The following is a 24,097-nucleotide window of genomic DNA, read 5'->3' on the forward strand; positions in this document are numbered from 1 at the left end:
ACTTAACGGAAATGAACCATCTCAATTATCATCCAAAGTTTGCTGTTTCTAATAGAGCTAACGGCGCTAACGCTAACAGCAGTAAAATAGCTAATGGAGCTAATGCTAACGGAGCTATCACCTAACGGTGCTAATAGAGCTAACGATGCTAATGCTAACAGAGCTAACAGCGCTAGTGCTAATGATGCTAACAGAGCTAATGGAGCTAACACTAATGGAGCTAACACTTATGGAGCTAACAGATAACGGCGCTAATAGAGCTAACGGTGCTAATAGAGCTAACGGCGCTAACGCTAATGGAGCTAACAGTGCTAACATTTCTAATTGAGCTAGCAAAGCTAACAGTGCTAATTCTAACAGCGCTAATGCTAACGGTGCTAATATAGCTAACGGCGTTTAGTCTATGTATATGAGGCTGTCTGGGTGTATTTAACTGCATTTGTGTGTGACTTCATGTGTTGTCTTCGTCTGTTTGTGTGTGTGTCTGCTTGAACTACACATTTATCAAATTGTCCCAAGTATTTTGAACAAGCAGCCCAACCAGTTCCTACATGGAGATGTGTGTCTGAATGTGTATGTGTGTGCGTGTGTAACTTCTGCCCCACCTGCTGATAATTACCTCTCTACCTCTCCCACTTTTTACCTGCTCCTGATCAGCCACTTTTTCGCTGTCGGTTTCTTCTGAACAACTTGTGATTGTGACAAAACGGTAGCTGCTATCAAAAAACCGATTAAGCTGTGAGATGTGGACATGTCTGGGCCAGATGTACGTGTGTTTTCTGTCCAGATATTCTTTAGAACAATGACTAAACGGTCGATTTAAAAAGACACACTCCGGCGGGCTGTGACTCAGAAAACAGGAGATTGTATGGGTTTAAATGGAGCAGCAGAGCAGGACAGCTGGTGCAAGATCCCTCTTTATTTAAATTTGGTGGGGGCTTACCTTTTAAAATTGAACTTTGACGAGAGAAGAAAGGTTTGTCTACAAAAAGATCCAAAAATTATGTGTCTCCTATTCACCGTTTGGATTTTACGGCAATTTTAGAAAAAATTTCAGGCGATATCTCAATCAATTTCACTCTAACTGATGATGTCATCCACTCTAGGGGGAGAAATTCTGAGCATTTTTTTGAGAAACTTTATGGTCTTCAGATGGTCATAGCTCGAAAACCGTAAGAGATATCAAAAAATGTGCCGAAGCTATTAAATGGCTCAGTAGATAAAAGGAAAGTGTTGTTTTTGAGATGACTTTGCAGTTACTGTACAGCAACCTGGGTCTCTTTAATTCTACATGGGGATGATTTGAATAGTCAGTTGTTCCAGCAGTGAGGAGGAAACATCATGACATGTTGAGGACAGCTACAGTTCACTGACTCTGTGTGTTTGCATATGTGTCCTGCCTCTCTGCTCCCAGCCGTTAAGAGGCCAGTGTTGATCAGTGGCTGTCCAGGCCTTTCAGAGCCACTCACACACCGGCAGCACCATCATGAGCTCACTGGTTCTACTGCTGGCCACCCTGGGGCTCCTGGTTCAGGGTGAGACTCTCTTCTGAAAACTTGGCTTCAGGATGCAACCAGCTTCACCACAATCATGTTCTGCTGTGATGGAGAAACACTGAAACAAGCAGCATTGACCTTCTTCCATCTATTCTCCATGTTAAAGAAATGATGCTCTTCTGTTCTGATGGTGATCATCTTCCTCCAAGCTGGATTTGTCTCAATAACCCTTCTCCTGTTTTTCATGTTTTACAGGTTCATCAGGACAAATCACCGTGACTCAGTCTCCTGAATCTCAGTCTGTTGTTCCAGGACAGACTGTCTCCATCAGATGTAAAACCAGTTCAAGCGTTAGTGGCTGGCTGAGCTGGTACCTTCAGAAACCTGGAGAAGCTCCTAAACCCCTGATTTATAGAGCTACAAACCGTCAGTCTGGAGTTCCAGGTCGTTTCAGTGGAAGTGGATCTGGGACTGACTTCACTCTGACCATCAGTGGAGTTCAGGCTGAAGATTCAGGAGTTTACTACTGTCAGCAGGGTTACAGCAACCCGTTCACACAGTGATACAACGTCGTACAAAAACCTCCCTCAGCTGGAGAGGAACTGATCTGAATCAACAGCTGCACTCAAACTAAAACTAAAGGCTTTACTAAAAATAAATAGTTAATAATAATTCACTTTTAATATTTGAACACTAAATATACTGTACATAACAAAAAGTTATACTTTTAATGTTTTCATTTAGTTTGAAATGTTCTGTTGCACATTAAAGCAGCAGAATGATGCTCATGATGTTGCTGAAGTTTGATTTCAGCTCTTAAATAAATTCATTCCCTGGAGTATAAATACACATGGACACTAAACTTGCAAATATTGTTTTATCTCTGACCATCATGAATACAAAGTCAAATATTTAATTAAACTGAAAAAGAATTCTCAATAATATTTCATTCATGTTGTGAAAATTTGAATTCTGTCTAAAACATTTTTATTCATTTTGTGCATTTTTTACTCCAACAAAAATGTATTTTACAGTTGAGATCAAAAGGATTTATGGAGTGTGTAGTTCAGCAACATTCTTTCATTTGTGTTTGTGTTTGTGATTTCAATTATATCTCTGAAACTACATCCTGCGTCTGTTGAAGATCCACAATCATTTGGTTTGTCTTCATGCTGATGATATACTGCTATTCATGTGTGATTAAGAATCCTTTTGTAGTTTTACTTGAAGGACTGTGTATATTCTATCGATACACTGAAAGCAGTTACAACATGACAATCCTCATCATTAAGACACTTCAGCAAACAGAGATGATTGGATAGTTGATCCTTGACATGTCCACCTTCCAGAGTCCAGCCTGAGGGGAAGCCCTTGTTGGCCAGACACATGAGCGTGGCCTTCCCCTGCTGCAGCTCCTTCCTGGAGGGGGGCAGCACCGTCAGGGTGGAGATGACTCAACCCACTGCAGAGAGAAAGAACAAATTTTGAAGCTTCAACTTTGGATGAAACTGGTCTTCAGTGTTTCACTTCCTTTTGTCAGTTCAGTCACCATGGCAACAGACAGGCACTGCTGCTGAACCATGACAACAGACAGGTTTCAGTTCTAAAGATTCAAGAATTACTTTTGACAGCATCTTAAAGATTTCCTGTATAAAACAGAAAAGACCTCGATGGTGTGAGTTTGATTTGTTCATTCAAAATGAACATTGTTAACTGAGTTTTGTATCCAAACTCATCAAATCAAACCTACTTCTGCAGCGTGTTGGTTCAATGTGACAGTGATGTTTTACGATAATCATTTGTGACAGACAATGTGTCAGAAATTAAAATCTTTGAGAAACATCAATTAAAACCATAAAACAGTTTGGCTCAGAATTGAAGCTGAAATTTAAAAACCTTGAAGAATATTTTTGAGAGACAAAAAACTTTGTTGGAAAGGTACATATGGAAACTTTTCTAATTTAAATATCATTGAAACAAAATGTTTAACTAAAGAAGATTTTAGTCTGTTTGAGGAGAAAATGTGTCACATTCACAAAGCATTGCAACCATATTAAATTCCAATTATCAGCTTTGAAATTGTAGTAATGTGTACAGTTATGAAACAAAACAGATTAAACCTAAAATGTGGCTGATTAAAGGAGTCAAATGTCCTGACAGTTAACATCCAGTCTGGTTCCTCCACCAAAAGTCCACCTCAGTGATACAAACTCACTGAGCTGCAGAACAAAAACCTCTCAGTGTAGAGAGACACAGCTCTCTGACTCTGAACACAACAAAGTCACCAAACACATTCCCAGTTTACCCAGTTTATGAACGAACGGCTTGAAGTGTTTCAAACTGTTTCAGAAACTGAATATGCAGACGATTCAACCTTTTCTTTGTCAAATGTTTAAAATCTGCAAACAATATTATTTTCTTCTGCAGTGAAACAAATTGAAATGAGATATTTTCAAAGAAAAACTTTCCAATAAATCTTGACAAATGTATTAATTATAAAAAAATGCATGTTTATTGTAATTAAAGATTTTAATTCAATATATCCCACAGTGATATTTATTAGTTTTCAATTTGAAGGAATTTGCTAAATATTTCCACACATTGAAGCACTGAAACGTTCCCAATCAATGCTCTGATGAAGTGATTGATCCACTGATCAGCAGCATCATCAGACTAATCCAAGTCCCTGTTGGAGTCAGTCAGAGCATTTCCATAGAGAGCCACTTTGCATCAGCAGCACCATGCTCCAGTGCTCTGGGAGAGTTTATAGTCCTGAGGGTTGAACACTGGATGACTGACAGCTGTCCTTCATGACAACAGAAGCCACAGAAATCCTCCTCATCAAAAACATGACTCTGATCGGCGTCCTCATCTGGACTCTCCTCTGCTGCTGCTTCACAGGTAAAGTCCAGAGGATCAGAGTCCTCTCCTCTATGAACGTCCGTCTGTCTGAAATGAAGCCGACAAAACCGTGACGCCGCTTTATGTTTGTGTGTCTGTATCCTCAGAGTCCAGAGGCCAGATCACAGTGACTCAGCCTGGAGCAGTGAGGTCTGCTCTGGGAGCCTCCATCACCATCAACTGTAAGACCAGTCCAAAGGTTTATAATGGGAACTATTTACACTGGTACCAACAGAAAGATGGAGAAACTCCTAAACTGCTCATTTACGTTGCCAACAGCCGAGCATCAGGGATTCCAGATCGTTTTACAGGCAGTGGATCAAACACTGACTTCACTCTGACCATCAGTGGAGTCCAGACTGAAGATGCAGCAGTTTACTACTGTCAGAGTTTTCATTATATCAACAGTCAGTGGTTGTTCACACAGTGAAAAAGAGTCGTACAAAAACCTCCCTCAGTCAGACTGAACAGAAACTGAACTGACTGCTGCAGCTGGAAGCTACAACAGAGACTGATACACTTCACTGAGGACACACACACACACACACACACACACACACAAACTGTGTTAAATATATTCCACACTTCATCGTCTCTTTCTGTGATAATACATTGAGTTTAATTGAAGGAGCAGACGTGACGATTTATGTGAATCAACTGGCAGAAATGAAATGTAATATTAATAATTCTCTTTAAATTTGTGTACAATCACCTGAAATAAGAATAATTATGTTTTTGTTGTCTTATATTGAGCTCTTTATATCTCCAGAGGGAGCGGGTCCTCTTCCATGAAAACCGCTATGTTGCACAGCCACATTTCTACAGTGGCCCAGAATGGACAAAACAGACACTGGCTCTAGACAGCACCTTTAATGTTTGTCCCAAGTTTCACAGCCACCGTCAGGATTCATACACGCTTGCAAATGAAAGGGTGAGACAAGAGGTATTCAGCTGGTTGCAATCTGAAACATCATCATTAGATGCCACAACATCCTTCACACTGGACCTTTTACACAACGTTTACAAGACATTGATGTCCTTATGTCCTCTGTTGGCATTTTTCATTCTTCCCTCAGCTGCATAGATCGGTACAAGCATCTGTATTTCCAGCATGTGAGCACATTTTCAATACCATCAAATCTGATTGTAACTGAAATCAAACATGACAATCTCATTGGATTCCCATCTGTGGACAACAATCGTAATCGTAGAACTAGACAATTCTGGCGCTGCCGAAATTTTGACAGTGGCACGAGGGGGCTGCTGGTCTTATTAACTGAATCAATAAACATGAGTGAATTTAATGGAAATGAACCATCTCTATGATCATCAGTTTCCTTTTACGAACAGAGCTAACGGCGCTAGCGCTAACGGCGGTAACAGAGCTAATGCTAATGGAGCTAACAGACCTAACACTAATGTAGCCAATGCTAACGGCACTAATAGAGCTAACAGAGCTGATGCTAACAGAGCTACCAGTGCTAACGGTGCTAACATTTCTAATAGAGCTAGCAAAGCTAACGATGCTAATGCCAATGGTGCTAATAGAGCTAACAGCGTTTTGTCTGTCTATGTATATGAGGCTGTCTGTGTGTATTTAACTGTATTTGTGTGTGACTCTGTGTGTGTGTGTGTATGTATCTGTCGTTGTGTGTGACTGCGTATGTGTGTGTCTTCGTCTGTTTGTGTGTGTGTGTCTGCTTGAACTACACATTCATCAAATTGTCCCAAGTATTTTGAACAAGCAGCCTTAACTTCTGCCCCACCTGCTGATAATTACCTCTCTATCTCTCCCACTTTTTACCTGTTCCTGTTCAGTTTTGACGTGCTTGTTTTTAATCACTTTTTAGCTGTTGGTTAGCCCTGTTTGTGTGACTACTGTCTCAACTTTTTTGGGAAAGCGCTTTCTGAAGCTGAGTTTAAGAGGACAACTTTGATCTTAATGGATTTAATCATTCTCACGCTGGTTGTCCTGCCGATGTGTGTGCGTGGGTTATTGACCGGTATGTGTGTGTAAATGACAGTTGCACCTGTTGACAATTCTCCCCTAGAAAAGCTACTTTTTCACTGTTGGTTTCTTCCGAACAACTTGTGATTGTGACAAAACCGTACCTGCTATCAAAAAAACCATTACACTGTGAGATGCGGACAAGTCTGGGCCAGATGTACGTGTGTTTTATGTCCAGATATTCTTTAAAAAAATAACTAAATGGTCGATTTAAAAAGACACACACTCCGGCAGGCTGCGACTCAGAAAACAGGAGACTGTATGGGTTTAAATGGAGCAGCAGAGCAGGGCAGCTGGTGCAAGATCCCTATTTATTTAAATTTGGTGGGGGCTAACCCTTTAAAATTGAACTTTGATGAGAGAAGAAAGGTTTGTCTCCAAGAAGATCCAAAAATGATGTGTCTCCTATTCACCATTTGGATTTTACGGCAAATTTTGAAAAAAAAATCAGGTGATTTCTCACTGGCTCTTTCACTCTAACTGATGAGGTCATCCAGTCTAGGGGGAGAAATTCTGAGCATTTTTTTGAGAAACTTTATGGTCTTGAGATGGTCATAGCTCGAAAACCGTAAGAGATATCAAAAAATGTGCCAAATTCATTTCGAGCTGACAAAATTATCTACGTTTTAAAGTTTGAATGAAATCTCTAGGAGAAAGTATGGCGAAGCAGCGGACAATTGAAAAAGGCTGAAATTTTTGGAAATTTCCCCAATCATTTCTTATGGGAAATTCTTCGCAGTTTTTGCGAATAGCTTTGTGAATTATTGACGAAATAGCTATAAAAGTCGTAGCACACCATTCCCGATCGAGCCGCACGTTTTGATATATAGTTTGCGAAGGTTTTCTCAAAGCTGCGGGACTACCCACCGAAATTCTGGCAGAAGATGAAAAATGGGAAGAAAAAACGCGCGGGATAACAATAGTGGATCAAGCTATGCTCGCTATGCTCTCTTGCGCTGCCTCGTGCCACTGATAAGACTATTTTCAAGCTGGCTTCTCAGCCAGATCCCTCTTGTAAAACAGACGTTTACGGCAGTTCTCGTTTACGGCAGCAGAGTGTTGGAGTTTGAGAAGACACATAAACAAATAAAACTTCCTAAACTTCCAAAAAAAAAAGAGGGATGGCACCACTCACCTCCCCATCTGCTTCTTGTGAGGGCTGCCTTCAGCTCAACAAGAAGGTCGCTGAACTGGAGGGAAGAGTCTCTCTCCTACAACAAATCGGAGAGGACGAGCGGCTAATTGACACCATGCTAGCGCAGTGTCTGAGCACTGTAGCAACAACCGGCGACGGCGCTAGCGGAGACCTGGACGCTACAGTGCCGTGGATCGATCCTGCCCAGTCCCTGAATGGAGATCAATGGGCCAGAATGGGAGCCAGACCCAAGACTCTTCTGTGTTCCACCCCGGGACAGCCGGCACCATGGACGGTGGTTCAGCACGGCGGAAAATATGCCGGTAAACTGCAGAAAACACCTTCCCCACCTCCAGCCCAGGATCTCTGTCTCTCCAACAAATTCACCGTACTGGACGAGCAGGAGTTCCCTCCACTCTCAGGACCACTATCAGGATCCACACAGCGGAACCCCGGACATCGGCGGTCTGCACCCTCCACCATCAGCGCCGGACACCGGCGGTCTGCACCCTCCACCATCAGCGCCGACACAGTGGGCCCCATACCGGCTGCTGCCCCCTCTGCTCTCCGTAAGGCTGTGGCTCTCTCATTCACACCACGGACAAATCCTCCATCAGCCGGCCCACCCAGCTCCCGGGCGTCCCCTCCAACCAGCGGGCCATCTGCTCGGTCGGGTCCCTCAGCCTCCACCACCAACGGAAGACACCCATCCGGCGAGCCCTCCATCCGGTCTGGTTTTACGGCTGCCGCCACCGGGGACCTGCGGCCCGGCCGGGCCTCCCGGCTGCCTCTGCCCGACCACGGTCCTGGTCCTGGTAGCCGGCCTCATCCCACTACCATCATCATCGGGGATTCTATCATCCGGCATGTGAAAACACACAAAACAAGAGCACTCCTGCAGAAATTTTACCTGCTTCTTGTGATTTTATTGTTGACAATTTTAACAGCAAACTGAAAATAACACTGGACTCTGTCGCTCCACTTTTAACCAAAACCATAAAAACAAAACCTACACCACCGTGGAGAAATAACGACGAAATCAGAAAACTCAAAAGAAATTGCAGGAGTGCAGAGAGGAGGTGGAGAAAAAGCAAACTGACAATTCACTATGAAATATTACGTGAACAGCTGAAAATCTACAACAACACAGTCAAACTGGCACGAATCTCTCATTTTTCAAGACTCATCACAGACCATAAAAACAACACCAAATTCCTGTTCTCCACCATCGATCGTTTAACTAATAGCAATTTTAAAAAACCCTCCAAACCCCCATCAGATGCCCTCTGTGAGGACTTTGCAGACCACTTCAGAAATAAAATCGATAATATCAGATCCAGTCTTTTACCCCAACAGAATTTATTTTTTAACACACCTGTACCATTACTTTTACCTGAGGCAACACTGGAGAGTTTTGCCCTGGTGGACGCAAGGACACTTGGTCGAGCTTTCTCCCAAGTAAACCCAACAACCTGCCTTTTAGACCCAATTCCCACATCACTTTTAAAAACATTTTATGGCTTCTTTGAGGAACAGATTTTAAATATTGTAAATTACTCGACGGGTGTCTTCCCCGCTGCCTTTAAAAACATCAGTGGTGAAGCCCCTTCTGAAGAAGAGTAACCTAGACCCCAACATTTTTAATAACTACAGACCTGTGTCCAACTTACCATTTTTAAGTAAAATATTAGAAAAGCTGGTTCTTAATCAATTAAATGATTTTTTAAATAGTATCAATATTTTAGAGAAATACCAATCTGGTTTTAGGATGAACCACAGTACAGAGACGGCCCTTTTAAAGATTTTAAATGACATTAGGTATAACGCAGACTCACATAAACTGAAGGCAAGAGAGAGAAACTTTTACCAAAACTACAGGATTTTAAACCAACTCAATGTGTAAAGAACCTGGGCGTCATTTTTGACTCTGAGCTGAATTTTATTCCACATATTAAAAATGTAACAAAAATAGGTTTTTATCATCTTAAGAATATAGCCAGAGTCCGCCCATCTCTCTCTCAAGCTAACACGGAGGTGCTGATGCATGCCTTTATCTCCTGTCGTTTAGACTACTGTAATGCCCTGCTCTCTGGCCTCCCTAAAAAGACCATTTCTAACCTGCAACTATTACAGAACTCAGCCGCACGCGTGCTGACGAAGACCAGAGGGCGGGCTCACATTACACCGATTTTAAAATCGCTGCATTGGCTCCCCGTGTGTTTCAGGATCGATTTTAAGGTTCTTTTGTTAGTTTTTAAATGTCTTAATGGTCTTGGGCCCACTTATTTATCTGACATGCTTTTATCATATCAACCCTCGCGGGTCCTGAGGTCCTCCGGCACTGGACTTTTAATTATTCCTAGAGTTAATACAAAAACCCACGGGGGGGCTGCATTCAGCCATTACGGCCCTCGACTATGGAACAGCCTGCCGGAGAGCATCAGGACTGCAGAGACTGTTGATGTTTTTAAAAGGAGGCTCAAGACTCACCTTTTTAGTTTGGCTTTTAACTGATCTCTTTTAAACTTTGAATTCTTCTATTATGCTATTTTTACTTCTTATATTTCTTATGACCTGTTCTTAGTTATGCACTTTATCAGTATTACATCTTAAAATCTTATTACTTTTATTTAGAACCTACTATTTATTAGTTATTTATTTGTCTATTTTTCCTCTACATTTGTAACTTTCTTAAAGCTTCTAATTTTTGTGCATTATACCTACTTTTATTTTTAATTTATTTGGTTATTTATCTATTTATTTATTATTTATCTTATTTATCTATTTATTTATTTTTTCTTTGGTCTTGTAATTTCTAGCTTCAGTGTTTCCTCATGTGGGGGCCTCCACACTGGGGTGTATGCCCGGTCTGCCCACGGGGGCCGTTGCTTGGAGGCCGCCTGGGCCCGAGGGACTTGGGTGGCTCTGCATTAAGTGCGGAGTCTGCCCCTGTCCATCGGCGTCTGGGTGGTCTCTGTGGCGGCGCTCCCAGTGGCCGCCGGCTGTGACCCTTCCCAGTGTGGATGGCTCCCATAGGTGTTTCCTCACATGGTTCCTCAGTGCCCTGCCATGTCTCAGCACTGTGTGTGTGTGTCTGTGTGTGTGTGTGTGTGTGTGTGAGTGTGTGTGTGAGTGTTTGTGAGCGCACGTGTGTATATATCTGGAAGCGGGATATTGTCTGTCATATTATGCTTTTATTCTCTCTGTTGTTGTATTCTTTTATCTTGTGAAGCACTTTGTGTTGCATTTTAAATGGATGAAAAGTGCTATATAAATAAAGTTTGATTTGATTTGATTTGATCACAATAAGACTATTAAATGGTTCAGTAGATAAAAGGAAAGTGTTGTTTTTTAGATAACTTTGCAGTTACTGTACAGCAACCTGAGTCTCTTTAATTCTACATGGGGATGATTTGAATAGTCAGTTGTTCCAGCAGTGAGGAGGAAACATCATGACATGTTGAGGACAGCTACAGTTCACTGACTCTGTGTGTTTGCATATGTGTCCTGCCTCTCTGCTCCCAGCCGTTAAGAGGCCAGTGTTGATCAGTGGCTGTCCAGGCCTTTCAGAGCCACTCACACACCGGCAGCACCATCATGAGCTCACTGGTTCTACTGCTGGCCACCCTGGGGCTCCTGGTTCAGGGTGAGACTCTCTTCTGAAAACTTGGCTTCAGGATGCAACCAGCTTCACCACAATCATGTTCTGCTGTGATGGAGAAACACTGAAACAAGCAGCATTGACCTTCTTCCATCTATTCTCCATGTTAAAGAAATGATGCTCTTCTGTTCTGATGGTGATCATCTTCCTCCAAGCTGGATTTGTCTCAATAACCCTTCTCCTGTTTTTCATGTTTTCCAGGTTCATCAGGACAAATCACCCTGACTCAGTCTCCTGAATCTCAGTCTGTTGTTCCAGGACAGACTGTCTCCATCAGATGCAAAACCAGTTCAGATGTTAGTAGCTGGCTCCACTGGTACCTTCAGAAACCTGGAGAAGCTCCTAAACTCCTGATTAATTCTGCTACAAGCCGTCAATCTGGAGTTCCAGGTCGTTTCAGTGGAAGTGGATCTGGGACTGACTTCACTCTGACCATCAGTGGAGTTCAGGCTGAAGATTCAGGAGTTTACTACTGTCAGCAGAGTTACAGCTTCCCGTTCACACAGTGATACAACGTCGTACAAAAACCTCCCTCAGCTGGAGAGGAACTGATCTGAATCAACAGCTGCACTCAAACTAAAACTAAAGGTTTTACTAAAATAAAAAGTTCATATTTGAACATTAAATATAATGTACATAACAAAAAGTTATACTTTTAATGTTTTCATACAAACAAGGTTTGATACTGATGATACTGTTGAAGTAATACTTCACTTTGATCAGGTCATTCACTGGAGTATGATGACATGTGGACAATCAATTTGTAGATATTAATTTTATTTCTTTCCATTTTTCATAGAAACTAAAATATTAATTTACTGGATGATAAAATGTCATCTCAGTAATATTTCATTCATGTTGTAAAAATACTAATCACATCTATAACATATTTAATTGTTTTCATTTTTTGTCCAACAAATTTGTATTTTATGATTTAGACCAAAATAATTTATGAAGTATGTATTTTAGTAACACTTTCATCTTTTTCCATCTTTCATTTGTCTTTGTGTTTGTGGATCTTCAGCAGAAGCAGGATGTGAAGAGTTTCAGGGATAAATTTGAGTTCACAAGAATTTGGTTTCTCTTTACGCTGATGATACAATTCTTCTTTAGAAAATGTTTTTCATGCTTTTATAGTTTGACTTGAAGGACAGTGCATGTTCTTTAGATAAACCCAAAGCAACAACAGCATGACAGTCCTCACCATCACTGATTTGCACGAATCAAAAATGATGAGGACTTTTGTCTGAGTTTATTAACTCTTTGATAATCAGTGTATATGGAAACACATGATGTGATGTGAAACATAATTTATAAAGTCATCAAGGAAAAAATACATGTTTTAAAATGTTTTTGGTTAAATAGCATCACTGCAACTATTAAAAGAACATTTCTGAAAACACTTTGGAGATAATAAATACTAAAACAAGTGATTTGAAGAACACGTCTTTATTTTCTGCAAACACTGAAATAATATTGAAACGTTGCAACAATCTAGTGAATATTTCTATTTGTCAGATAACAGACAGAGACAGAGTGCAGAGTGAGAGCAGTAGCAGAGTAAAACCAGTAGCAGAGTCTCAGTGAGGCAGGTCAGGACTGGGAACACTGGTCTCTCCTCAGCGTCTCTGAGAGAGGAGTCTGGGAGCCCTGGGTGGCCTCGCAGGTCACAGAGCCCACCTTCCCCCACTGGTCTGCAGGGAGCCTCAGGGTGCTGCTCCAGCTGTAGTGGCCGTCCCTCTGCAGCACCCCGGGGCTCCTGCTCTCCTCCCAGCTGCTGCTGCTGCTGCTGCTGCTGCCGTCCACCTTCCAGGACAGAGTCCAGTCTGAGGGGAAGCCCTTGTTGGCCAGACACATGAGCGTGGCCTTCCCCTGCCGCAGCTCCTCACTGGAGGGGGGCAGCACCGTCAGGGTGGGACGGACGTCACCTAGGAGACACGGGGACCACACGGCTGTCAATCAAACACCAGACACCTGAACACCTTTACTGTGTGAGAGTTTCTGTCAGGTGGTTTTTCTGCTCCACCAGTCACTCACTCACACATTGTTTCACTTCCCTTTAAGAAACCTCTCATGCACATCAGCACAGAAAGAGTCCTCATATGACCTGAAATATATCAAACTGCACGAGAAATAAAACAATCTGATTGACATTTTAAAACACAAAAACCTCTTTTAGACTTTTTGAAGAAAACAAGAAAATACAGTTTGAAGATATTTTCAGTCGTCTGTGATTTCATTCAGAGTCCTGATACATTTATACAAAAACATTTACTGTGGAAACTCTCAGAAGTTGATGAGATCCAACGATATTATCAGCCAAAAATAAGCCAGGACCATCAGAGAGCTGTCAACATTATTTCAAAAAGACATTTTGAGCCGTTTGAGCAGATCAGAGATTTAAAGGCATTTTGAACATTTTCATCTTCGTTCAAAATGATTTTTACTCAAATTCAAAACGCTTTAAAATGAGAATCAAAGAGCAAATTTACACACGTGTGAAAAGTACGAGTGTTGTCGTTTCATCGTTCCGACACTTCAAACGGTTCACATTTCACAAATGAAATGAAACGTTTCAAGAGAAGTTGAGTGAAGCTGCTTTGAGTTCAGCTTCAAGGTTAAACAGGAGAAACGGACGATAAAACTGAGTCTTTAAAGTGATTTTGATCCGTCCGATCAAAAGTTCAAGTTACTGCAAATGTTCAGACACATGAATTCAAACATTTACTGATGAAACAATATTTAATATTTGAGCAGAAACTTACTTCCAACGTCCAGTCTGGTTCCTCCACCAAAAGTCCACCACAGTGATACAAACTGACTGAGTCGTCGTACAAAAACCTCTCACTGCAGAGAGACACGGCTCTCTGACTGTGAACACAACAAACTCAACATGAACACTTCCAGCTGTTGAAAGAATGAACTATTTCATCTTATATTGATCAAACTGTGACACGACTGATCACAATTCATCACATTTTTATGGTTTTATTTTTACGTCTGTCTAAAAGTCACATTTAATTTGTTCTCGCATTAAATTAAAACAAAACATTGTGAAAGAAAATGAATCCAGAGTCCTCAAACCAAACCAACATTAAAATGATCACTGAGTGTTTATCAATGCTCTGATAAAGTGATTGATCCACTGATCAGCAGCATCATCAGACTAATCCAAGTCCCTGTTGGAGTGAGTCAGAGCATTTCCATAGAGAGCCACTTTGCATCAGCAGCACCATGCTCCAGTGCTCTGGGAGAGTTTATAGTCCTGAGGGTTGAACACTGGATGACTGACAGCTGTCCTTCATGACAACAGAAGCCACAGAAATCCTCCTCATCAAAAACATGACTCTGATCGGCGTCCTCATCTGGACTCTCCTCTGCTGCTGCTTCACAGGTAAAGTCCAGAGGATCAGAGTCCTCTCCTCTATGAACGTCCGTCTGTCTGAAATGAAGCCGACAAAACCGTGACGCTGCTTTATGTTTGTGTGTCTGTATCCTCAGAGTCCAGAGGCCAGATCACAGTGACTCAGCCTGGAGCAGTGAGGTCTGCTCTGGGAGGCTCCATCACCATCAACTGTAAGACCAGTCCAGAGGTTTATGATGGGTACTATTTGAACTGGTACCAAAAGAAAGATGGAGAAGCTCCTAAACTGCTCATTTACTATGCTGACACTCGAGAATCAGGGATTCCAGATCATTTTACAGGCAGTGGATCAAACACTGACTTCACTCTGACCATCAGTGGAGTCCAGACTGAAGATGCAGCAGTTTACTACTGTCAGAGTTTTCATTATATCAACAGTCAGTGGTTGTTCACACAGTGAAAAAGAGTCGTACAAAAACCTCCCTCAGTCAGACTGAACAGAAACTGAACTGACTGCTGCAGCTGGAAGCTACAACAGAGACTGATACACTTCACTGAGGACACACACACACACACACACACACACACACACACACACACACACACACACACTTTGTTAAAGATCTTCCACACTTTGTGCCTGTGAATATTCTCATTCATCCAGGTCATTGTAAGCTTTATGGCATTCAATCGTTCGCAACTGGACCTCGTCAGTTTGTCTTAGAAGACGTTTCGCCTCTGATCCGAGCAGGCTTCATCAGTTCATGCGTACCAGACTAAAGAGGACAGCTCTAGTCCAATGAAATGGTGTTAGGTTGAAGTATTTATCCTCTGAGTGACGCCAACCCCCAAAACCGAGGATGGCATCACTCTGTTGTAAGGCAAACGATCCCCCATTAGGGCGGGGTAGGGTGCAACCCTTGGGTGTCAACTACAGTCGTCTGCCTTGTTAGTTTCCCATTCTTGTCATTGGGGGGCTCCTTGAGCCATGTGTGAATTTTTGTTGTTTATTTTCAGGGGCTGAGAGGTGGGGAATCGAACCAGCGACCTTCCGATCACAAGCCACTTCCACAAGCTATAGGCCACGGCTGCCCCCCCATATAATGTTATTAATTATTTTTAAATAAATTCAAGATTCAAGATTCTAGATTCTTGATTGTCATTGAGCATGTCAATGAAATTTTCATTGCAACCCCCATGTTAGGAACAGATAGTAAGAAAGATAAGAAGATTAGAAAGAATAAAATTAAGATAACTACAATAAAATTAAATAAACCAACATGCAATAAAAATATTCGTAAAAGCAATTAAAAATGTAACAGAATGAAAATATACTAAAGCAATAAAATATACTAAACAATAAACAAAAAAAAAAGGATCATCACCTGAAAACAAGATTTGTTGTGTTTTTGTTACCTGAGAATGAACTCTTCATATCTCTAGATGGAGCGGATCCTCTTCCATGAAAACCGCTGTGTTGCACAGCCACATTTCTACAGTGGCCCAGAATGGACAAAACAGACACTGGCACTAGACAGCACCTTTAACATTTGTCCCAAGTTTCACACGCTTGCAAATGAAAGGGTGAGGCAAGAGGTATTCAGCTGGTTGCAATCTGAAACATCATCATTAGAGGCCACAAAATCCTTCACATTGGACCTTTAACAAAGTTAAGTTCAATTAAAGCTTTAATGCTTTAATCAAATGCGGTGCGGCGGCTGCAGTAATGCGGTCGTTGTACCGGTCCTTCATGGTGAAGAAGGAGCTGAGCCGAGGAGCTGAGCCGAAAAGCAAAGCGCTCGATTTACTAGTCAATCTACGTTCCTACCCTCACCTATGGTCATGAACTTTGGGTCATGACCGAAAGAACGAGATCTCGGATACAAGCGGCTGAAATGAGTTTCCTCCGCAAGGTGGTGGGGCACTCCCTTAGAGATAGGGTGAGGAGCTCTGTCACTCGGGAGGAGCTCAGAGTAGAGCCGCCGCTCCTCCACGTCGAGAGGAGCCAGCTGAGGTGGCTCGGGCATCTTTACCGGATGCCTCCTGGATGCCTTCCTGGGAGGGTGTTCCGGGCATGCCCCACTGGGAAGAGGCCACACGCTGGAGGGACTATGTCACTTGGCTGGCCTGGGAACGCCTCGGGGTCCTCCAGTTCCTACATGGAGATGTGTCTGGTATATATGTGTCTGAATGTGTATGTGTGTGCGTGTGTAACTTCTGCCCCACCTGCTGATAATACCTCTCTATCTCTCCCACTTTTTTTTTTTTTTTATTAAATTTTTTATTTGGAAAAGCAGATGGTACAGAACTTCACTTCTCGATACAATTTAATGTCCACATCAGCGTTGTGGATGCAGGATCGTTAAATGCTAATCCAGATTTTTTTAATAACAAAGAACAAATATAACATGTGGGCGGGAGTGGGGGAACCCCTCCAATCATTCACATCAGAAAAAGAAGTAGAAAAAAAAACACATTAAAGTGTGTATATTAACACAAACCAAATCAGGAATGTATGGCATGACAACCTTTCATATGACAATCAAATTCAATTCACAGAGATTACAGGTTTTATATATTCTGTCCATTTTGACCAGATCTTGAAAAAAGATTCCCTTTGACCTTTGAGGGTGAATGTCAATTTCTCCAATGTGTAAATATCCTGTACAATATTGATCCATTCTTCAATTGTAGGTGCTTCGGGCTTTAACCAGTTTCTAGTGATCGTCTTTTTGCCTGCAGCCAAAAGCATTAACAGCAGTTTGTTATCTTTCCGGGTCCAGTTATCAACTGAAATGTCTCCTAAGTACAGAGCTTCAAACTTACAAGGGATTTTTTTCGTAAAAATATTATTGATATGTTCACTCAGCTGCTCCCAGAATGATTTGATCACTGGACAGTCCCAGAAAATATGGTAGTGATTTGCATTATTTGTCCCACAGAGTCTCCAGCAGGTGCCTCCACTACCATGATGTTTTTTCTGGGCAGGAGTCACAAAAAATCGAACAATGTTCTTCCAACAAAATTCCCTCCATGTGTTGGAACTTGAGATCGTCCATTGTAATTTGCAGATCTTTTCCCAGCTTTCAGTTGAAATAAGTAAATTTCCTTCTTTTTCCCATTTATTTCTAATATGGCTTGTGTCACCCTGTTTAGATAGTAGAATACCATTATATAGCCTGGAAACAACTTTAGTGCATGAGCCTGACTTTAACAAGGACAGAAACACATTAAAAAATCCTGGTTCTGCTGAATCCCAAGTTTTCTGTATATTCTGATTAAAATAGGTTCTAACCTGTAGGTATCTGTAGAAATCGTCCTTTTCCAGCCCATTAGACCTCTGAAGTTCCTGAAAACTCTGAAACACCCCCCTCTGGGTAAATATATAATAGGTGGTTAATCCTTTCAAGATCCATCTTTTAAATCTCCCATCATTTTTATTTGGCTTAAAGGCTGAGTCAAAGGCGCACCACAATTGACAAATTTTCTTTTTCCAACAGTCTAACATTGTGCGTAACATTGAGTCCTGTGGTATCATCAACTTTTCTTGTACTTCTTTATCCATTAACACAGATATTAGAGGTATTCCTTCCACTGATGTACCTTCTATATCTTTCCATCCTGCATTGTATGATGGAGAGCATAGACATACTAACGGTCTTAGTTGAGCTGCAAGGTAATAGGCCTGTAGATTGGGAAGACCTAGTCCACCTTTCGCCTTCTTCAACTGCAGCGTTCTGTACCTTATTCTGGCCCTTTTACCTTGCCAGATGTATTGTGACATTAATCTATCCCACTCTACAAATTGCTTTTCTGGTACATGGATTGGAAGACATTGAAATAAATACAGCAAGCGTGGGAGAACATTCATCCTAACTGATTTTGATCTGGAATATAAATTTAAAAATGGAATCACCCTCCATCTCTGTATGTCTGATTTTAACCTAGAGGTTAGGGGCCCATAATTGGCATCAAAATTCCTGGAAAGTTCTTTGGTTAGTATGATACCTAAATATTTAATGGAATCTGCATCCCATTTCCATCTGTACAAATTCCTATTTCTGTTCGGTGGACTGTAGTTCAGTGTTAGGACCTGAGTCTTATTAATGTTAATCTTGTACCCTGACAGTGAACCATATGTCTCAATCAACTCCATAAATTTAGGTAAGGTTTGAGTAGGGTTTGTTATAGTTAAAAGTAAATCGTCCGCAAACAAGGACAGCTTTTGTTCACCCGATGCCATTGGAACTCCTATTATGTCGGGCCTCTGCCTTATCCGCTGACTAAGTGGTTCTATAAAAAGGGCGAAGAGGAGCGGCGAAATACAGCAGCCCTGCCTTGTGCCTCTTTCCAACCTAAATGAGTCTGATAGATCTCCATTAATTTTTATCCTAGCCAATGGTTTGTTGTACAATGCAGCAATTACATCAATTAGGGTCTGGTGGAATCCAAATTTAGACAACACCTTATATAGAAAGGACCATCTAACTGAGTCAAACGCCTTTTCAGCATCTAGACTCAGTACAAGGGTCTCCATTTTTTGTCGTACTACATGATTTAAAATATGCAACGTTTTTCTGATGTTGTCCTGAGTCTGTCTCTGTCTGATGAAACCTGTTTGGTCCTTATGTATTATCGCTGGTAAAATTTCAAGTCTCTGTGAAAGTATGGCTGTAAATAATTTATAATCGATATTTAACACACTCACCGGACGGTAATTACCACAATTCAATTTGTCTTTCCCCTCTTTAGGAATTACTGAAATAATTGCATCTCTCCATGAAGGGGGGATAATTTTCTTTTCCAGTACACAGTTTAACGCTGTTTCTAAAGTAGGGACTAACTGATCTTGCATTTCTTTATACCATTCAGAGGTAAAACCATCCGTTCCCGGGGACTTGCCTCCTTTTAATTTTCCAATAACCGATCTCAACTCTTCTTCAGTTATCTTTGATATTAATTGTTCATTCTGTTCACTTGTGACCGTAGGGAGAGACAGGTAGGAAAGAAAGGTGTCTATCTGGTGTTCACTGCTCAAATTGGGTTGGGAATATATGTTTTGATAATATTCTTTGAAACATTTATGAATATTTTCCAATCCTGTTTCCACATTATTTGTATGTGTATTTCGTATTTTATAAATAGTTCTATCTGCTTGTTGTCTTCTTGGTTTAAATGCTAAAATCTTCAGAGATTTCCCACCTGCTTCATAATGTTTCTGTTTTAAAAAGAGAAGTTTCTTTTGTATGTCTTGTGTGTTTAAGTCATCTAATTCTCCTTTTATTATCTTGATTTTAGTTTTTGTTGCCTCCTGAAGGGTTTTGGAATGTTCTTTTTGAAGTTTCTTTGATTCCTCCTCCAATCTCTTTTGTTTTTGTTGTCTGATTTTCTTTTCATTGGAGGAAATGGCTATCAGTTTCCCTCTGATCACCGACTTCAGAGCATCCCAGAGTATTGTCGGTCCCACCTCTCCATTGTCGTTCTCATCCAAGTACCTTTTGATTTCTATTTTCATACTTTCTTTAATAATTGTACTGTTTAATAAGTTTGTATTTAGCCTCCAGAGAGTGGATCTACTTTTCTTGGTCAGAAGAACAGATATATAGATTGGGCTATGGTCTGAGAGGGAGCTTGGGCCGATTTCACAACTTCTTATTCTATGGACATCCTTCTTAAACATGAAAAAATAATCTATCCGTGAGTAAACATTATAGGGAGGGGAGTAGTGTGTGTAGTCTCGACTAGTTGGATATTTATCTCTCCATACGTCCACTATTCCAATTTCATCTATCATATTTCTGATTCTTTTATTAATATTTTTTGTGTTAGATTTTCCATTTGATGAATCTAATTTTGGATTTAATCTAATATTGAAATCCCCGGCACATATCATTATCCCTTGACTTTTTGTTACTGCTAATTCAAATATAAGTTTATAAAAGGACCAGTCGCTACCCGGTGGAGCATAGACATTAATGTGACTTATCAGGACACCATCAATTTTCCCTGTAATTAAAACAAATCTACCTTCCTTGTCTTTATGTTCTGCAATATGTTCATAATGCAAAGCACTCGATATTAAAATCGCCACCCCTCTTCGCCTCCCCGAGTCATGTGAAGAAAAATACACAGATTTAAACCCCATCCTATTCAACTTAGCATGTTCAGAATCATCTAGGTGGGATTCCTGCAACATTGCTATTTGAATCTTATCTTTCTTTAGTTTTGACAGAACTTTCCATCTCTTTATCGGGTTATGCATGCCATTTATATTAAATGAAACAACCTTTATTTGTGTCTGCTCCATCTATGTAATTTTATCCTCCATTTCACTAATAACATTGGAGAGCCCCCTCCAGCCCACTGGAACTAACAAAATGTTAACAGATAAAACAAGAACATACATACTTACAAGAACCATAACTAACAGAACAAGTAAGGCTTCCAAAGCTGGGGTCTGCTAATTAGACCCTGTTGAGCTTCTTGAAGACAGCCCCAAAAGAGAAAGTCCTCCTAAGTCTATAAGGGAGGGCCCTTCCAAATGTCAGCAGCCCAGTTAAGAGTAAACCCAGACAAACCTTTTTATAACACCATCGTCCTTAACACAGCCCTCTGCAGACTTAATTCTGAGATGGCATAACCCAGGAGTAGAAACGATGAATCTTTCTGATCTTAAGTAGCTGGAGGTGATGTTCTCCTGAATGCCCGGAGCTTCTCTTTGTAGATTTCTCCTCTTGCAGAGCTGGAGGTGCCTTTCTTTGATTTCCCCTCCTTCCTGCTCCAGGACAGCCGCTCAATCTGCTCCTTCAGGGAATCTGGTGATCTGATGACTTTTACCTTGTACCCTTTTTTGGCCAAATCCTCAGTCGCTTCCTCCATGGAGTCGTAGGTTCTGGACCCTTCTTGGTATCGCACTCGCAGCCTTGCTGGAAAGAGGCTCTGAAACAGGACCCCATTCTCTTTCAGGACCCTCCGAACCTCCATATACTCTCTGCGCTTTCTGTGGATGGCTGGTGGGTAGTCATGATCCAGAATTATCAGTTTTGTTGCCAAGCTTTGCGAAGTACGGACTCTTTCCTTTTAAAGCTCAAAAACCTCACCACTATTGAGCGTGGCGGTGCGCCCTCCAGCGGCTGCGGTCCCAGCGCCCGATGCGCTCTCTCTATCTGCAGGTCTTCCCCGTCGTCATCCAGTCCGAGCCCCTCTCTCAGCAAAGTTTCCACAAATGCAATCATCGAGTCCGAGTCCTTCTCAGACCCCTCCGGAACACCATAGATCCTGACATTCTCTCACCGAGACCGGCTCTCCAGGTCTACTAGCTTATCCTCCAGCTTCACGTGCAATTTTAGCAGCTCCGCTATCACTTCCTCCGTGTTTTGCGTTCTTTCCTCAGTTTTCTCCAGCCGCTCCTCGACTTCATTAATTCTTTCGTTCACTTTCTTAATTTCCTCCTTGATAGTTATCAGCTGTTCTTTGTTCTCCTGACGAAACCCTCTCAGTTCTTGTAGTAATATTTCTAGGCTAGCCATTACTTCCACACTTAACCGCTAGCGTATCACAACGTAGCGTTAGCTGTAGCTTTTGTTGCTGTATAACTTCTCGTCTTTTCCTCTCCAGAATGTTATATAATAGTTGGGGCTATGTTAACCGTCTTACCCCCTCTCTACGCTTTTCATAGTGTTATTTCACTCAGCTAAATGGGAGTATTTCTGTAATTTCTCCGGTTCTCTCGGGAGCCTCTTTACCGAGCTGCCATCTCTACGATGTTCCGGCCGGAAGTCATCTCTCCCACTTCTTACCTGTTCCTAAACAGCCACTTTTTCGCTGTCGGTTTCTTCTAAACAACTTGTGATTGTGACAAAACCGTAGCTGCTATCAAAAAAACGATTACACTGTGAGATGCAGACAAGTCTGGGCCAGACGTATGTGTGTTTTATGTCCAGATATTCTTTAGAAAAATGACTAAATGGTCGAAATGGGTAGAAAACACGCGGGACAACAATAGTGGCTCGAGCTATGCTCGCTATGCTCTCTTGCCCTGCCTCGTGCCACTAATAAGACTATTTTCAAGCTGGCTTCTCAGCCAGATCCCTCTTGTAAAACAGACGTTTATCACAATGAGACTATTAAATGGCTCAGTAGATAAAAGGAAAGTGTTGTTTTTGAGATGACTTTGCAGTTACTGTACAGCAACCTGAGTCTCTTTAATTCTACATGGGGATGATTTGAATAGTCAGTTGTTCCAGCAGTGAGGAGGAAACATCATGACATGTTGAGGACAGCTACAGTTCACTGACTCTGTGTGTTTGCATATGTGTCCTGCCTCTCTGCTCCCAGCCGTTAAGAGGCCAGTGTTGATCAGTGGCTGTCCAGGCCTTTCAGAGCCACTCACACATCGGCAGCACCATCATGAGCTCACTGGTTCTACTGCTGGCCACCCTGGGGCTCCTGGTTCAGGGTGAGACTCTCTTCTGAAAACTTGGCTTCAGGATGCAACCAGCTTCACCACAATCATGTTCTGCTGTGATGGAGAAACACTGAAACAAGCAGCATTGACCTTCTTCCATCTATTCTCCATGTTAAAGAAATGATGCTCTTCTGTTCTGATGGTGATCATCTTCCTCCAAGCTGGATTTGTCTCAATAACCCTTCTCCTGTTTTTCATGTTTTACAGGTTCATCAGGACAAATCACCCTGACTCAGTCTCCTGAATCTCAGTCTGTTGTTCCAGGACAGACTGTCTCCATCAGATGTAAAACCAGTTCAGGTGTTTACAGCAATCTCCACTGGTACCTTCAGAAACCTGGAGAAGCTCCTAAACTCCTGATTTATTATGCTACAAGCCGTCAGTCTGGAGTTCCAGGTCGTTTCAGTGGAAGTGGATCTGGGACTGACTACACTCTGACCATCAGTGGAGTTCAGGCTGAAGATTCAGGAGTTTACTACTGTCAGCAGAGTAACAGCTTCCCGTTCACACAGTGATACAACGTCGTACAAAAACCTCCCTCAGCTGGAGAGGAACTGATCTGAATCAACAGCTGCACTCAAACTAAAACTAAAGGCTTTACTAAAAATAAACAATTATTTATAATTTCCTTTGAATATTTGAACACTAAATATACTGTACATAACAAAAAGTTATACTTTTAATGTTTTCATACAAACAAGGTTTGATACTGATGATACTGTTGAAGTAATACTTCACTTTGATCAGGTCATTCACTGGAGTATGATGACATGTGGACAATCAATTTGTAGATATTAATTTTATTTCTTTCCATTTTTCATAGAAACTAAAATATTAATTTTCTGGATGATAAAATGTCATCTCAGTAATATTTCATTCATGTTGTAAAAATACTAATCACATCTATAACATATTTAATTGTTTTCATTTTTTTGTCCAACAAATTTGTATTTTATGATTTAGACCAAAATAATTTATGAAGTATGTATTTAAGGAACACTTTCATCTTTTTCCATCTTTCATTTGTCTTTGTGTTTGTGGATCTTCAGCAGAAGCAGGATGTGA

The 24,097-nt window shown here is 41.4% G+C and overlaps 6 gene segments (V, D, J or C); 5 read left to right on the forward strand and 1 right to left on the reverse strand.

Moving 5' to 3' along the window:
- The first annotated feature begins 1,486 nt into the window (after window positions 1-1,486).
- LOC121619977 lies at window positions 1,487-2,984 on the forward strand. The segment is given in 3 exon segments: window positions 1,487-1,535; window positions 1,752-2,055; window positions 2,846-2,984. Coding segments are annotated over 3 exon segments (492 nt in total).
- A 1,359-nt stretch (window positions 2,985-4,343) lies between these two features.
- Window positions 4,344-5,170, forward strand: LOC121619176. The segment is given in 2 exon segments: window positions 4,344-4,397; window positions 4,505-5,170. Coding segments are annotated over 2 exon segments (375 nt in total).
- Window positions 5,171-11,137: 5,967 nt separating this feature from the next.
- Window positions 11,138-11,711, forward strand: LOC121619198. The segment is given in 2 exon segments: window positions 11,138-11,186; window positions 11,403-11,711. Coding segments are annotated over 2 exon segments (357 nt in total).
- A 920-nt stretch (window positions 11,712-12,631) lies between these two features.
- LOC121619223 lies at window positions 12,632-14,020 on the reverse strand. The segment is given in 2 exon segments: window positions 12,632-13,129; window positions 13,967-14,020. A coding segment is annotated over 1 exon segment (264 nt).
- A 519-nt stretch (window positions 14,021-14,539) lies between these two features.
- Window positions 14,540-15,134, forward strand: LOC121619178. The segment is given in 2 exon segments: window positions 14,540-14,595; window positions 14,703-15,134. Coding segments are annotated over 2 exon segments (375 nt in total).
- Window positions 15,135-22,974: 7,840 nt separating this feature from the next.
- On the forward strand, window positions 22,975-24,015 carry LOC121619184. The segment is given in 2 exon segments: window positions 22,975-23,023; window positions 23,240-24,015. Coding segments are annotated over 2 exon segments (357 nt in total).
- The last annotated feature ends 82 nt before the right edge of the window (window positions 24,016-24,097 follow it).

Source organism: Chelmon rostratus, chromosome 16 (genome assembly GCF_017976325.1).
Source record: "Chelmon rostratus isolate fCheRos1 chromosome 16, fCheRos1.pri, whole genome shotgun sequence".
NCBI classification, from domain to species: domain Eukaryota; kingdom Metazoa; phylum Chordata; class Actinopteri; order Chaetodontiformes; family Chaetodontidae; genus Chelmon; species Chelmon rostratus.